The sequence below is a fragment of the Spodoptera frugiperda genome, chromosome 22 (assembly GCF_023101765.2).
Source record: "Spodoptera frugiperda isolate SF20-4 chromosome 22, AGI-APGP_CSIRO_Sfru_2.0, whole genome shotgun sequence".
NCBI classification, from domain to species: Eukaryota; Metazoa; Arthropoda; class Insecta; order Lepidoptera; family Noctuidae; genus Spodoptera; species Spodoptera frugiperda.
In genome coordinates, this window is record NC_064233.1 from 2,629,932 (window position 1) to 2,647,498 (window position 17,567).

General features: G+C 41.4%; 1 protein-coding gene across 6 annotated transcripts in view; it reads right to left on the bottom strand.

Annotated features, from left to right (window-relative positions):
* The window catches only part of LOC118279781 (uncharacterized), a 51,531-nt gene that overhangs the window by 10,583 nt on the left and 23,381 nt on the right, over positions 1-17,567 (bottom strand). For 2 of the 6 annotated variants that reach the window (XM_050702501.1, XM_050702502.1), the window contains exons 2-20: positions 15,834-16,294; positions 15,090-15,168; positions 12,756-13,304; positions 12,001-12,143; positions 10,924-11,015; positions 10,582-10,648; positions 10,162-10,226; positions 9,359-9,488; positions 8,739-8,869; positions 7,836-7,938; positions 6,504-6,645; positions 5,717-5,797; positions 5,066-5,132; positions 3,611-3,676; positions 3,160-3,258; positions 2,492-2,604; positions 1,520-1,624; positions 951-1,014; positions 254-348 (exon numbers count right to left, since the gene is read on the bottom strand). In XM_050702501.1, the coding sequence (XP_050558458.1) occupies positions 254-348; positions 951-1,014; positions 1,520-1,624; positions 2,492-2,604; positions 3,160-3,258; positions 3,611-3,676; positions 5,066-5,132; positions 5,717-5,797; positions 6,504-6,645; positions 7,836-7,938; positions 8,739-8,869; positions 9,359-9,488; positions 10,162-10,226; positions 10,582-10,648; positions 10,924-11,015; positions 12,001-12,143; positions 12,756-13,304; positions 15,090-15,155 (2,178 nt within the window). In that variant the 5' untranslated portion in view covers positions 15,156-15,168; positions 15,834-16,294. Of the gene's footprint in view, positions 1-253; positions 349-950; positions 1,015-1,519; positions 1,625-2,491; positions 2,605-3,159; positions 3,259-3,610; positions 3,741-5,065; positions 5,133-5,716; positions 5,798-6,503; positions 6,646-7,835; positions 7,939-8,738; positions 8,870-9,358; positions 9,489-10,161; positions 10,227-10,581; positions 10,649-10,923; positions 11,016-12,000; positions 12,144-12,755; positions 13,305-15,089; positions 15,169-15,833; positions 16,295-17,567 lie in introns of all 6 variants that reach the window. The other 4 variants (XM_050702505.1, XM_050702503.1, XM_050702504.1 and 1 more) reach the window with 4 other exon arrangements.

Consider the following 17,567-nt stretch of genomic DNA (forward strand, 5'->3'; position numbering starts at 1 on the left):
GTTCACATACACATGACACCTAGACGGTGCTTTCCGGAACAAGGCGCCCAATTTGTGTATCACACAAAGAGTTCCTCCGTGCGGGAATCGAACCCGCTACACGTTGCGCGGCAGCCGGTCACCCAGCCATCGCACCAACCGTGCAGTCAAAGTCAAAGATGATATAATATAATAGTTTTTTTATGGTATAAGCCGGTAAACGAGCAGACGGATCACCTGGATGGTAAGCAATCGTCGTATCTACACCCCTTACCTTATCTCCAGCAGTGTTTCCTTGACTCGCATCATGCCGGCGACACTCGCAGCAACACTTGCCGCGACATTCATCGCTCGGCTGGCAATCGCAATCTGAGGGAAATGTATATTTTAGTTATAATAATTACTAGCAACCCGCCCCAGCTTCGCATGGGTGCAATGGTGATATATTATGCATGTATTATGCATATGAACCTTCCTCTTGAATTACTCTATCTTTTAAAAAAAACCGCACCAAAAACCGTTGCCTTGTTTTAAAGATTTTGTTTTATACTATGTAGTGATAATATTTTTGCTGACACGCGATTTCCCTCTCTGCTTGGCTCCTATTGATCGCAGCGTGATGTTGTATATCATATAGCCTTCCTTGAATAATGGAATATCCAATACAAAAAATAATTATTCAATTTATACGGCCCAGTGATTCTGGAGATAAGCGCGTTGAAACATACAACAAACTCTTCAGCTTTATATAGGGTGACTGGTAATTAGTGAAGAATATTTAAAAAGAGATATTTTGTTTTTCGTTTTTTTGTGATAAATATAAAACTAATGAGTATAAGTACACTTACATAAAAACTTTCTTTGGGAAAGTAGTTTGTAACCATGAGTGCAATCACGTGTTTAAATATCGTTCACTAATTACCAGTCACCCTATATTGTATTATTATAAAAGTATAGATAAGGCAACTTACCGTTATCAATAAATGAATGTTGTTTCTCCAACCTTCCTCGACGCTTCTCGTTATTTGAATCCAACTGTAATATAAATAATACGTACATGATTAACTTAATCTCTTTATGTATAAAGTAACTATGTTATGGTCCAAATAAATGCATCAGGTCTAATGACAGGGAATAAAACAAGAAACACGTTCAAATGAATATGTGTAAGTGTGGGCTCGACCGGAGTGATACCACGGCCTCAAATTACACCGACGTGAAACAACCAGAGCGTTGTGTGAGTGAGGTTACTGGAGGTCCTAATTACCTCCTTTCCTAATCTCGCGATTCCCCGACAGCCCTTAAATTCCTAACCTCGAAAATGCAGGCAACGCAATTGTATCGCCTATGGTGTTTCGGCTGTCAATAGGCGGCGGCGATTACTTACCATCAGGAGATAAGTCTACTCGTTTGCCGGCTTATATCATTTTTTTTTTACCGAAAAGCCTATAAAAAAAGCCTTTTTGCAAAAGCCTATAAAATAGTATTTTAGCAAGTCAATATTTTAAAATTAAACAAGATAGTATATTACAGTTCTTACTTTCTGTTGTTCATCCTGTTCGATGCCCGGGTCGTACAACACGGGCGGGTTAGCCGGATCAAACTGGTATATTGATCCATCCGGGTTGGTAAGTGGACGTCCCGTCTGAAATATTATACATATAAGATTAAACTTTTATTTTAAGGGGGAAAATCATCCAATGTCTTCTCTCGACTTGGGCGAGGCGAGAGGGAGTGTCAGACTCTTACTGATTAAAAATCACCCTGTTCCTTCACCGGCTTTTCGAGCCAGAGCCCCGGCAAGCCGCTAAGCAGTCCACAGCTCCCAAGGCGGGAGAAGTCAATGGATGAATTTCCCCTTTAAAAAGTAGGAAGAGGTATGCCTCACCCTAAGCTTTCGTGATATCGATGATATGTTACGATATATTTTTATTTATCAAACTCATTATCATTCGAAGAGAATGTTTCACTAGTTTTAGCTTAACATAATCATGGGTATTTGCCTCTATTGCAGAGTCGAAGCAATATAGATCGCTGGGTACAGTATTATTGTAGAATCATATACAATGTGATAGGTGTGGGACTTCTAACCCGTTAAGGCTTGAGTACTACATCTAATTTTATCGACAAAAAAGTAATATGGGGTTTGAAACCCCAATTGAAAATATTGAAAATTAGCGATTTTTTCGGTAAAGATTATTCAGAAATTAATTTTTTTCTCACCAAAACATTATCAAACATATGAAAAAAGTAATGAATTAGTTAGCCAAGGTTATTAGCTACCGTTTGTCGTTTTTTTTTTGTTTCTACGACGCATACAGCCTTTGATATCACATAAAGTAAGAAAAATATTAAAATAGCCATAATTTTTAGCGGGAGGGGATTCGACCCCTTCGACCCCCGACTTTTGTCGATAAAATTAGATGTAGTACTCAGCCTTAACGGGTTAGAAGTCCGAACCCTATCACATTGTATAATTAGATTTCAATCCAACCGTTAGTTTAGTCCGTACCTGCGGGTGTATGACCATGGCGCCGGGCGGCACGGCGGACATGTCGGTGACGCACCACACCACGGCGCCCTCCGCGCCCCCGCCCCCCACGCACGGCTCCGGACTCGCGCCCCCTGCCACACACAAGTAAAGTAGCTATAGTTACATTATATCGTTATTGGAATAGACAATGTTTGATTTTATAATAAAACCTGGGAAGGAAATAATTCTATTGAATAGGGACGATAACTGGATTAAAAATAAATTATTACAACTTTTTAATACAATAAAATATTCAAAAATAATCACACTCTAATTCATAAATTTAATGAACTACTTAACTTTCGATTGTTTCTAGCTAAATTTCTAGAAATAAGTCTGCTATTTGACGTCAAAAACTTATGACGTCATAATAGAGTATTTAATACAAAGTTCATAGAAAATATAGTTTTTGACGTTTCGAAAAAAGTATTGAATTTGACTAGTAGGAAACATGCCTATTCTATTGAATCATTTCATCAGGATCAAATTTAAAAGCACAAACTGTATAACAATCATGAATTGACCGAGTATCAAAAACTTTTTTTTTGGCATTTAACCATACACACATAACCTCACGCCTGTCTCCCATGGGGGTAAGCAGAGACAATGATAACAATTTGGCGTTTATATTGGTAAATGCTACTGACCGGTGGGCGAGGGGGTGACGGAGTCGGTGCTGCGCAGACTGAGCGTCTTGTATCCGGAGCTGGACGGGGACAGGCGCCAGCTGCTGGACGCCAGGTCGCCTGGAATATTAGACATAGCGTTGTTATCTGGTCTACAATACTTACATAAATACATATTATCATAATTTTGGGATAGGTTCACATTATGACTCTGTACATACAATATACACCCACTTTTCACCATTTATGCTGTAAATCCCATGTACCTAGCGGGTGTTAAAAAGAATAGAGTCTATTCTTTTTAACACCCGCTAGGTACATCGGCTATAGGGATAGGCTCATCCTCTATTCAATAGAGGATGAGCCTATTGCCATATACTGGGCACATTACTACTACTGAGAAATTTTCTTTTTGAGAAAAAAATAATATTATTGAATATAATTTCCTAGTTTTGTTGAATATAATACGCACCCTGCCTGCTGAGCACCCGTGGCTGCGCGGGGTCTGCGTGCGTGTACCCGCCGAAGCTGTGCGACTTGGACACCGGCCCGCGCGCCCCGCGCCACCCCCCCGGGGGACCGCTGCCTTCTAGCGACTGGACCTAAGGACAATATAACTCTATAAGTCACTGGACACCGGCCCGCGCGCCCCGCGCCACGGTCCGCCCGGGGGACCGCTGCCTTCTAGCGACTGGACCTAAGGACAATATAACTCTATAAGTCACTGGACACCGGCCCGCGCGCCCCGCGCCACCCGCCCGGGGGACCGCTGCCTTCTAGCGACTGGACCTAAGGACAACATTACTCTATAAGTCACTGGACACCGGCCCGCGCGCCCCGCGCCACCCGCCCGGGGGACCGCTGCCTTCTAGCGACTGGACCTAAGGACAATATAACTCTATAAGTCACTGGACACCGGCCCGCGCGCCCCGCGCCACGGTCCGCCCGGGGGACCGCTGCCTTCTAGCGACTGGACCTAAGGACAATATAACTCTATAAGTCACTGGACACCGGCCCGCGCGCCCCGCGCCACCCGGTCGGGGGACCGCTGCCTTCTAGCGACTGGACCTAAGGACAATATAACTCTATAAGTCACTGGACACCGGCCCGCGCGCCCCGCGCCACCCGCCCGGGGGACCGCTGCCTTCTAGCGACTGGACCTAAGGACAATATAACTCTATAAGTCACTGGACACCGGCCCGCGCGCCCCGCGCCACCCCCCGGGGGACCGCTGCCTTCTAGCGACTGGACCTAAGGACAATATAACTCTATAAGTCACTGGACACCGGCCCGCGCGCCCCGCGCCACCCGGTCGGGGGACCGCTGCCTTCTAGCGACTGGACCTAAGGACAACATTACTCTATAAGTCACTGGACACCGGCCCGCGCGCCCCGCGCCACCCGGTCGGGGGACCGCTGCCTTCTAGCGACTGGACCTAAGGACAACATTACTCTATAAGTCACTGGACACCGGCCCGCGCGCCCCGCGCCACCCGGTCGGGGGACCGCTGCCTTCTAGCGACTGGACCTAAGGACAACATAACTCTATAAGTCACTGGACACCGGCCCGCGCGCCCCGCGCCACCCGGTCGGGGGACCGCTGCCTTCTAGCGACTGGACCTAAGGACAATATAACTCTATAAGTCACTGGACACCGGCCCGCGCGCCCCGCGCACACCCGGTCGGGGGACCGCTGCCTTCTAGCGACTGGACCTAAGGACAATATAACTCTATAAGTCACTGGACACCGGCCCGCGCGCCCCGCGCCACCCGCCCGGGGGACCGCTGCCTTCTAGCGACTGGACCTAAGGACAACATTACTCTATAAGTCACTGGACACCGGCCCGCGCGCCCCGCGCCACGGTCCGCCCGGGGGACCGCTGCCTTCTAGCGACTGGACCTAAGGACAATATAACTCTATAAGTCACTGGACACCGGCCCGCGCGCCCCGCGCCACGACCCGCCCGGGGGACCGCTGCCTTCTAGCGACTGGACCTAAGGACAATATAACTCTATAAGTCACTGGACACCGGCCCGCGCGCCCCGCGCCACCCGCCCGGGGGACCGCTGCCTTCTAGCGACTGGACCTAAGGGGGACATAACTCTATTACTTACTAGCTTCTGCCAGTCCGGAGCTGCGGACAACGTAAAAGGTTACCGGGGCTCCGGCTCAAAGCAGGAGTAGGAACCTCTGGTTTTTTCAGGAGTCTGACACTCCCTGCAGCCAGTACCCAAGGCGGGAGGAAGTGTCAGACCTACACCTAGCCTTGGGTGAGGTGTCAAATGAGTCATTGGATGATTTTCCCCCTCAAAAATAAAAGTTTCTGCTAATGACTTCAGTCCGTGTTATTCGTGGGATACACGTAGCCCATTAACACATAGGCTAAGAAAAATCTGATTTAAATGACAACGCGGTTTGTTATTTAGGTTCATTATCTAACCCTGTTTAAATTTCATTCTGTTCTCTTCAGCTGTTTTGACACGATTGAGTAAAAAACATACATAAAAATTGTTTCGCAAATTTATAACATTAGCAAGTTTAAGCCATGAACGATTGAAAGATAAATTTGTGATTTTACCTTGAGTAGTTTATTCCTGCCTTCGGCTGTAAGCAGTTTGATAGGCCCCGACGTCAACCACGGCCATTGCGCCTCGTCTTGCTGTGGACACATACACAAACGATTAATTTACTAAATACACTCGTAAGTAAGTTCTAGATATTTAGAATCTATTTAAAATGTGCAGCTTAACTAACTAAACTGTTTGTGATTGCTTGACTGTTTATCCTGATTGTGAGGCCCGTGTAACGTGAAATCAATCGAGCATCCTCGAAAGTTACGAAAGATAATTTAAATGTAGGCTAACGGCGCATTCCAATAAACTACGGATCGGTAGATGTGCCTACGAGCCGTAGAATTTTGACACATTTTGTATGGAGCTTATGTCAAAATTCTACGGCTCGTAAGCAAATTTACCGATCGGTAGTTTATTGGAACGCGCCGTAAGTAAACAATCAAACATTTTTTTTTTGCAAATACCTCGTCAAGTGGTCGCAAATGAAACTAAAAAGTATTCCGTATAGTGCGAGTTTACTTTACATTTAAAGTAATCGAGACGAGAGCGCGTTCGGCACTGTGATTGGTTGGTTTATTTGAGCAGGCCAATCAGAGCATCGAACGCGTTCTCGTTTCGATTACTTTAAACGTAAAGCAAACTCATACTAAGGGTATCAATGTCAAAAAACGCTTGCATTATGTCGTTTGTATTCTACCAAAAGACTAACAAAGCACTTGTAACTCTTCTAGTGTTGCGGATGTACATTGCTTACCATCAGATGCTCTATAAAAATCTCAAACCCCCTCTTACCGAGCTGAATATCCTCCGGCGCACCCTCTCGTACTCCTTCTCCCTCTGTTCGAGCGACTTGCTCCTGTAGCTGGCGAGGGTCACTCCCGGCTCCTCCATGGACTGACTGTCTCGCTTCAGTATCGACCTGTCGGAGGTACACCTGCACTTTGTTATATGCTGCTTGTATTTGTTTGTAGGGGGGATTAAGGGGGGGAGGGAAAATACATAGATCAACTTCACCATCGAACGTAATTATGCATTTGACCATCGTAATTCGTAATCATGAAATAGAATGAACAATACGAGGAATGTCAACGTCAACAAAAGTAGGTATACTTGTGTTTTCAATTCAAGTATTACTATTTTGCTTTAAAATACTTACATAAATACCATAACTTTATCATAACTTTGGTCATGTGGGGTTATGTTGTATTCTAGGAGAATATAAATGGTCACCATCGCTATTCTTACCATGGGTGTCGTATTTTCGAGTGAGGGATTACTTATTTGTTTGGTAAAGAATGAGAAACAGCAATCATTGATATGCTTGAAACTTTGAGCAGCGATCTTTACCCCCATTGTAAGTCGGAACGCAGATTTACGCGAGATATGCTGTGTTTTTATTGTGTCTCATATACCAACAGACAAGAGGTTATACCGTCGTTGTGGCTCGGATGTATTTAAAATGCCCGCATTCTAATGCATGAGAGAGCAAGTTTGAAACCTACTAACGGCAAGTACCAATGTGACTGTGTCCGAGTTATAATATGTAGTTGATAAGTTTTTTTGCTACTTTCGAACGCGATCCGAATTGGCTTGATATTGTCGCGTGAACTGGACGCGGTGCCGTTCACGTTTTAGTTTATAATGTCGGAAACAGAAACAAATTGAAACGATTCGCATGCACGTAGGACATAGCTGCCGTCACACCGCACCGCGTTGCATTCGCGTGTCACCGCTTCGCGTTCGCTTCGTTCGCTCGCTCACGCGAAACGTCGTATAAATTAAAATTAATACAATATTTTGAATTCCGGTACTAGTTTCATTCATTAATTTTTTTTAAAATAAATATATTTCTTTTAACGTTGCCCCACATTAGGATGTTCTCCTGTATCGTGAGTGCGTTTACAAAGGTTATACAAGTTCACATACACATGACACCCAGACCCGAAATAACTATTTGTGGATCACACAAAGAGTTGCTCCGTGCGGGAATCGAACCCGCTACACGTTGCACGGCAGTCAGGTGCCCATGTGCCACCGCGCCAATTGTTTACTGATAATGTTGGAGACTCGCTATTGCTTTCAACTAATATTCATATTCCAAAGCGACATAAGGGTGGTATTTACTTGGCGTGTGTAGCGTCGGGTTGGTGTCGCTGCGGACTGGGCGGGAACTGCACCGTGCACCACTCCTTGAAGCTCGTGCACGGGATGCGGCCGCCCGATGTGCCTGGGAGGACATTGTGTTAGAATTATTTGGAAAAGTATTTTTTAGTTTTTAATATGTGTAATAAGAAACGTACGCAAGTTGGTTGCCCAAAACACTGTTAATTCGCATGTAAACTTTTATTGCAACACCCTGACATACAATTATCACGGAGTTATTAACTTCTGTCATACCGTCTAATGCGTACTACAAGTTAATATGGTTTAATATAATGTATAATTGTTATAATCTATAATTGTACTGTAACAAAGTCTATTTTGAAAAGTATAATAGTCACAATTCTTGAAACCTAGAATGTTATTTTTTTAAAAGAAACTTTGCTACATTCTAGGATTTTCTCCTGTGTCGTGTCATACACATGACACCCAGACCCGAAACAACAATTTGTGGATCACACAAAAGGGTTTCTCCGAGCGGGAATCTAACCCGCTACAGGTCACCTAGCCACCGCACCAACTGTGCAGTCTAATTGTTATTAAATGTGTAATTTGTTATTATAATGTGTCTCTACTTAAGGCTGCTTTTCCACCAGAGATGTGCTATGCTACGTTGCTGTGGATGCGTTTAGCTTCCACTAATCATAATATTCATTAGTATACACAGTTACTATGCTGTTTTTTATATGGAAAGATCGTGCTATGGATGGCTTCCCTACTATCGACACATCACATTCTCGAGTTGCGTCTCATCCTCGGAGAGCTAAATAGCTTAGTATCGGTGGAAACGGTCACAGTTTCATATCTTCGTAGCATAGCTACATAGCACATCGCTGGTGGAAAGCAATATATAACATATGAACGTACCGCTCTTGGAGACGAGCACGGAGGTCTTGTTGGTCATGTCGAGGTGGTGCGAGAGCTGGAACAGCGCGGCGCAGCGGTGCACCAGCATGCGCCCGTACGACGTCATCACCGGGAACCGGACTATGCAGCGTCTGCGGACAAATATATACGTTGTTATTTATTTATTCAACTCTATATGCACATGAATGTGTACATAGGTGGGCTTAATGCCGTAGGCATTTTCTACCAGCCAAAGCTTTATGTGATTATTATATTGTTGTAAATTATATAATATGTAATTATATACATAATTGAGATCGAGTACGACGGGTATGAGTCCCGGTTTGACTTGAAAAGGGTCGAACCTCTTCAGAATAATGTTTGCGATTACTCTTAGTTTTAAGCACAAATTTAACATAGTAATTGTTTTTCAAACAAAATTACCAAGGTATAGTTGTTTCTGATTTGAGATAGAGATAGAGGGAGAGAGAGTTCATAGACCACACACAAAGACAAAAATAAAGCACATAAACTGCCAACGTTTCTGTAACTTCTCTAGTGTTGCAGGTGTTCATAGGCGGCGGCGATTGCTTACCATCAGGTGATACATCTATAAACAAAAACAGGATAGTTCTGCTCACCCCGTATCGTTGACTAGAGCGTGTAGTTCCCTCTCGATCTTGAGGAGTGCCATCCTGTCTCGCATGTTCTTGTTGAGGGTGTCTTTAATGAAGGCGACTAGCTCTGGGCCCGTCGGTTCGTAGCGATCGTCTGGAAGAAATATATCATTGTAACATGGTGCCTCATCATCAGACTATAAATGGCCACTGCTGAAGAAAAGAGACATACTAAATTAATTATTATGTTATCGGCTTACTCATGTAATTGGGTAGTATCCTCGGTCAAAAATAAATTATTACAACTTTTCAATACAATAAAATACTGAAAAATAATCACACTCTCGTTCATAAATTTGATGAACTACTCAATTTTCGATATTTTCTAGCAAAATTTCTAGAAATAACTCTGCTATTTGACGTCAAAAACTTATGACGTCATGACGCACTATTTCATACAAAATTCATAGAGAATATCGTTTTTGACGTTTTAAAAAAAGTATTGAATTTGATTAGTAGGAAACTAGTTTATTGTTTGACGAGGAACTCGACTAGTTTCAAGCCGTGTTAGAGGCTCATATTCATGAGCAGCATTCCGCGGAATCAGAAATCCTCCGTCGTGTGTGCCGATAACATAATAATTAGTAAAGTGATGATTAACTAAAAATCAGGAGGAGGAGAAAACCTCTACTGGTTTCGAGTCACAGAGGGACTCTTCATTATGAGCAGGCTATTTTCCTGCTCTTCGAGCCGAAGCCCCGGTAACCCGCTAGGTAGTCCGCGGCTCCGAAATGATGTTTGAATTTGAAAGATAAAATGAAACTTACCTGAATCGTTTCTACTAAGCTGTGGATTCTTCGGTCTTGGGGGATCTGGTTTCCTTTCTGGGCATCTGGAAATAACACACAATTTTACATACATACATTACAACTAGTTTCGACTCACAGAGGAACTCTTCATCATGAGCAGCCCGCGCAGATGTGACTGTAACTCGGAACTAGCTTTTTGGATATATATTAGATTTGGACACATACACAGAAACAATCATTCTATTAACAGTCTGAACTATAATTAGATAGCTGAACAAAGGCAAAGTCAAAGGATTTTTTTGCTGTTGTATACAGTTACATAAAAGGTGTTACAAAATGTCGATCCGTTCAGTATTCAGTCATAGCATAATGAAGTGCAAAATACATATTTATATCTTAAATATACAATTATTTACAGAGAAACTCATGAAAGCTTACCTGCAATAGTGTGGCTCGTCCACATCCAGACTGTTTGATTTCCTCATTGTGTCGCTATTAGATGCGCCTGTAATTATATTATCTGATTAATAACTATTTTGGGTGGTTAGTCATCAGTTGTTAGAATGCAAATTCCCCAATATTGTTCTGTGGACACCCACTACACCAAAGACAAATGTCCCAATCGTCATGCGATATGGATTATTGGGAGATCCCCAAACCCTTTTAGAGGTTGGGTAGAGTTAGGATTGAGGGACGGGGCACGATGGGCGACGGGGTACGATGGGGGACGTGAGACGATGGGGGACACTAGCGAAGCTTAGTATCATTAAGTATTCGAACCTGTGTCATTATCCGAGGAGTCTGGACAGTCGTCTGGGCAGACGATGCCCGAGTCTTGCTTCGTTGCGCAGTAGTGGCGGCGGCGGCGACCTCTGTAACAAATTACATAACAACAATATTATTTACTTGAATAAATGGCTGAAGTTAGTAGTAACAAATTCAGTGTGGAAGAGCCTTGTGTTGGCTCAACTTGAGTTATACCACAGCCTCACAGAAAACCGACGTGTAACAACGCTTGCGTTGTGTGAGTGAGGTTACCGGAGGCCCAATTACCCCCTTCCCAATCCCCGATTCCCCAACAACTCTTAAATTCCTAACACCCAAAAAGTCGGCAACGCACTTGTAACGCCTCTGGTGTTTCGGGTATTCATGGGCGACGGCGATTGCCTACCATCAGGTGATCCTGATCGTTAACCGCCTTTTTTCCTATTTATATTTGTTCTCCACGGACTCTTAGTCCGTGCCCTTGTCATACATTTTTTTTTAATCTAAATATAAATCTAATTCACAATTTTAATGCCTACGTTACATACTACAATTTAACCATAACTATAATTATTATTGTTACGTTTACCGGCTTATACCATTAAAAAAGATATGCGCAAACTTGCGCAATCATTGCGCAAACTTGCGCTAACGACAATCACATTAGCGCAACGTACTTATGTAATTTGACATTAGATATCTATATTTTTTGACATTTTATGTGTTTGTATCATTATGTAGGTATGACATCCACTTGACATATACTTGACATGCATCAAAATCGATTTTTCTTAATTTTTATTTCTCATGTTTTTTTTTATTCAAACGAATTAATTGTTAGCATATAAATGTTTTGGTTTTTACTGTCAGCTTGTATTGTTTTTTTTGAATCTATACTAATGCCCCAATAACCCTTAAATTCCTAACACCCAAAAGGCCGGCAACGCCTCTAGTGTTTCGGGGGTCAATTAGCGGCAGCGATTGCTTACCATCAACTGAACCGTTTGCTCGTTTACCGACTTACACCATATAAAGACTTGCGCAACCTTTGCGCAAACTTGCGCTAACAACAGTCACATTAGCGCAACGTACCTGCAATGTACACAGGCGGTGCAGTTGCCGCAGACACAGGACACCCTCGGGTTGTTCGACAGCAAGTCTCGCTGCGCCTCCGAGTGCCAGCGCCGAGTCCTGTGCCGCTCGGCGTGCGAGTCGTCCCAGCTGCCTGATGTTATCTGCGGAATGAAATACATGGATATAACATTATATGGATGTTTTAAATAAAAGACATAGTACTACTAGTATGAGTTTGCTTTACGTTATAATGAGCGTTCGGCGCTACTAATTGGTGATTGCGCTCTCGTTTCGATTACTTTTTATTAAGGATATGAGTACTAATGGTACTGTTTTAAAGTCGAAGAATATAGTTAACCTTAGTATCAGTTTGAAATTACGTTTAAAGTAATCGAAACGACCAGCGCGTTCGGTGGTCTGATTGGTTAGTTTGTAGCAGGCCAATTAGAGCGCCGAACGCGCTCTCGTTTCAGAAGTGTCTTAACGTAAAGCCCGTCTCGGGAATGAGACTGAGACATATAAAGTTGAAAAAGTTAAACTCAGTTTATGACGAAATTACTTTTTAAAGACCACTGTTAATGCAGCGGCGATTGGCCAAATCCAAAAGTATACAGATATTGGAATTTTATTTTAGAAGTGCCTGTCCGTTATGCCCGTTTCGGGAATAGAATCCAATGCAAATTGTGCACACAAGCACTTTATCCGTGAGGTCATTCTTACACTGCTGTTTGGTAACCATGTTTTTTATTCAAAAGAGTCAACAATACACTCACCTGAATCTCAACCGGCAATTTCTTCTTAAACTCATCACTATCACTATGTTTCACATCACTACTGTTAATCACATCACTACATCTAACACTAACATGACTAGAGTCCTCACTGGCATTCACGCTCACAGTTCTCACATCATTCTTCTCCGTAGCTCCATTTTTCATACTCGGGGACGAGTTTCCGACACTAAGGGACGAACTACCCACACTCGGAGAAGAAATCCCCACACTCGGAGACGAATTACCGACACTCGGAGATAAATTACCGACACTCGGAGAAGAAATCCCCACACTCGGAGAAGAATTCCCGACGCTTATAGATGAGTTACCGACACTTGAAGATGAGTTTCCTACGCTAGGCGAGGTTGTTACGGAATTGGTTTTGCCTATGTTGTTGATTGGGGTGGAGTTGTTCATGTTAGGCAAGGAGTTTGTGATTTTGGGGGGAGATGGGGTTATGTTTGTGGGGTGGGCGGGGGATAGGGCGCGGGGAGGCGAATGGGTTTCGCGTATCGCTTGACTGCGGACCAGCTGTTTTGATTTGAAACTCTGTGAACAAACAGAAAAAGTAAGAAAAATTTTTTCATTATTTACGACATATTTTCTTGTGTCTTCTGACGTATTTTGCGTGGGTTTCTAATAAAATAGGTAATTACCCATACAAAGAGGAATCACAATTACACGGCGATTGCTTACCATCTGGTGATCGGTCCTTTCATTTACCGGCAAAAAATTGCCGGTCTTTTGACACCAGTCTTACAGAAAACCGACGTGAAATAACGCTTGCGTTGTATTTCGTTGTGTGAGTGAGTTTACCTGAGGCTCAATTAACTCTCTTCCCAATCTCCGATTCCCTAGACACTCGCAACCCTAGAGGCTTTACAAGTGTAAAGCCTGCCTAAGTGATTTGTCTGCTTGTTTATCAGGTTATACCATAAAAAACCACCTATCCAAACTTATCATACCAGCTGCATAGAAAATAGAAAGCTGTTCTATCTTATCATACAAGCTATTCAAAAAGCAACGTTAATTACTCAACATAATAAGGGTGCTTTTCCACCAGAGATGTGCTATGTAGCTATGCTATGAAAATGTAATAGCTAAGCTGTGAAACTACGTGACCGTTTTCACTGATACTAAGCTATGTAGCTATGCGAGGAAGATGCGCAGCTCGAGTATGCGATGTATCGATAGTAGAGAAGCCATCCATAGCACGCATCTTTCCATATAAAAAAAAAAAAATAGCTTAACTGAGTCCGTTTCCACCAGTGCTAAGCTATTATGATTGGTGGAAGCCAAACGCATCCACAGCAACGTAGCATAGCACATATCTGATGGAAACAATAACATAGAAAAGACTTTGCTCGCGAAATCAGCGAGGATCTCTTGTTAAATAACATTGTCTGTCTACTCATGACTGAAGTCATTCATAGCACGCATCTTTCCATATAAAAAACATACCATAGCTTAGTACCTACTGCGCGCGCCTCAATGAGCCATCAGACCACCACAGATGGGGCGGACTACCTAGCGGGTTTACCGGGGCTCCGGCTCGAAAAGCAGGAGAAGGAACGGGGTGGTTTTTAGTCAGTAAGAGTCTGACACTCCCTCTCGCCTCGCCCAAGGTGGGAGAAGTCATAGGATGATTTTCCCCCCTCAAAAAAAAAAAAAAGCGTAGTACATATCTGATGGACAAGCATCGTTAAGGTTGCTTGTTAATTAACAAGACGTATAACGCCGGTAGCCTTGTTAGATAGTTGGAGGGGGGAGGGGGGGAGACCTTCAGCCTTCTGCAGCATACCCTTGACATTGAGGGAGGGTGTAATGGTGGGCAGGTTTATGGTAAATCTAGTATGTACTGCATGTAGAGTCTATTTATAGTGTACTAGACTAGCTTTTTTCCTGTATATTGTACTATACTAGATATAGATCTATATTAATAAACCGAGTGACTTGTATTTCGACGTATCCCTCTCGGGAGGTGATAAAAACTATCCTACAAAATTAGCTCTGAGGTCGTTGGTCCGAAAGTGGTTAGATTTTTGAGATATTATATCTGTATAAAGCAGAATTTATTTATTTGAACGCGCTGGAACTACAGGTCCGAATTGAATATTTCATTTTGTTTTGGATTGGATAGTTACTAAGGAATAGTTTATGCAATCATTAAATGTTTCTGAGATTCTAAAAAGGATTTGAAAAAAAAACTTTATCTAATATTCTTTTCAGGCGCTAAAGCACTCTTTATGATTACCTACTAATAAAGCAATCAGGACCTACTCGACAGAAAAAATTCCTAGCCTATCTAAAAAAAAAACAACAATGTCTGCTTACCCTGTTCCTGTTAAGCTGCGTAGTCTCCTCAGAGCTGGGGCTCTTCTCCACTTCAGTATTCTCCATTGTTGATATCACACTGAAATACAGGAAAACTCTGTAGAAAATGTCTTTCTTAACCGTACTCAGAGCCATTTAATGAGTACTTAAAGTATTCCTTAGTAACGATTTTGTTTGCAAAACAATTGCTAAGTAAGCAGACTCTGAGTACGGCAGTTAGAGCAGATGGTGCTAACTAAAGAGGTAGCCATATTACATCAGACTGATGGTGACTGTTTAAGTTTTTATTTAGTAGGCTTTAACACATGACCTAGTTTGTGAACGAATTTTAGAATTAAGTACTATACTTAATACGGGGATCAATGTCGTGATTTAGAACAGGCCAGTGGGAGATAGTGTTGTGTTTGAAGATTACAAGAATAAGTATAAATGATTGATTATGAGGTTTTTTTTTCATAAAAATTTTTCGACGTCTTTGTTCTCTCTTTCTTGTTATGAAAGAGCTATCTCTTTCACCGTCTCTCGTGCGTATTTGTGAACCACTTTATGCAGAGAAGAGTCAATGTTTATTTAACTTCTTTATGTTTTCAAATTGAATTAACTGGTCCGGGGTACGAAATTTCTTCACTATTGTAATCTTCAAACACAATAATTTCACAAACTATCTAATATATTTGGGTTTAAAAAACTATCTACAACTTTTTACTAAAGACTAAAAAGAGACAAAAACACACAAATACTAACCTTTCAATCACACTTTAATACAATAATCTAAAACACCGTTTTTATTATTTATTATATTATATAAAAGGGGGAAAAATTATTACTTATTTATTTATTTATTAAGGAGATTGGACCAACAGACTACCAACTAGAAGGCAACTATTCCACTTCACATCAATAATAATCTACAGAGTTTAAAGCCTCTTTACTCGAAAAAATTTTTCAAATAAAAAAAAAAGAATTCGCGTTCTTACGTTGGTAACTTATATTAAAAGTTTAGAACACAATATTCTTATGTTGGTAAGCTCGTATTTCTTTTTTATTTTTAGTTTTTTTATGACTCTTGCCGTGTGATAACGTGGACGGGTTGTGACGGAGCGCATTTTTTTTTTAATAAATTCGTTTAATTCAATATGGTTGAAATGTGGGAGAGTGCGCGTTGGTTTAGATTTAGGGTTTTCGGTGCCACGGACGCCATGTATCTGTAACAAATAGAGAATATCATTATTAGATATGTATTTAGTCAATTGATTAGTTTTGTCATAAGAACAGCATTTGCTAAAACAAAAATTACAATAGTTTCATCACAATTTTGGTAAAAAGTTTAAATACATTAAAACACAGTAGTGATGATAACAGGGTATAAAAAAAAAAATCTATTAAATATATTATCAGTTGGGTAATGAAAGAATATTAGACACGTACTTTTTTATTCCTAATATGAGATGACTAACTTCTAATTCGCACTTGAACAACGAATCATCATTATTACGACCATATTAACCTTTAACTAGTGACGTGTAGCCTCACAGGCGTCGCGCACATTACCAATTCTTAGAATAATGCACTTCCCTAAAATAAAAATTAAAGTAAAATAAAGATCTCACTTAACTAAAATAAAGATCTCATGTCGAAAAAGTCTGAAATGCCCTCACTATTATTTGTTCCTATTGTTTTTATATATATATATATATATAAAAACGTATAAATTCATTAATATGTCTTTTATTACATACTACTGGTATAATACATATATAGTTTCAAAACATTCCAATTATAGTTTCCGAAAAAATCTACATTAAAAGTTGTAGCCTGTGAGACGACACGTCACCTATAGTGTTATAAATTTTTCACGTCACTAGTTAAAGGTTAATTATCATTGTTAATAAAGATACAATAACGTGCGCCTTTGATCCCCGAAGGGGTAGGCAGAGCACGATATGGCACGTAATACCACTGTACAATGTACACCCACTTTTCACCGTTTGTGTTATAAGTCCCATATAACAGGGGGTGAGCCTCGAGGATTAGAACCCGAGACCACTTGTCCGAAAGTCGAACTTGCGACTACTCGACCAACGATTAGTCATCGATAGAAATGATACAAAGTTTTATAAGTTTTTAAACTGACATGGTCACTAACACTATTATTAACTTACATACATACATACATAACCTCACGCCTGTCTTTAGGCAGAGACAATGGAACGCCATTATTAGAACTTATGACGGGATATTTAAATGTTTATTCATTAAAATGAGTTTCAGTTAATTCGTGATATGGCGCTTGAAGTGCCGAAATATTGGAAACTCATCAAAATAGAAAAATATGGTAAATATCCCGTTTTGAGTTCTTATATCTGCAATAATGTTACAAAGTTTAGTAATTAAAACGAATTAAAGACAATATAAAGTACTCCTTTCGACATGTCCGCTGAAATTGTTTGGTATACTGAAGCCCAATAATTACAATGA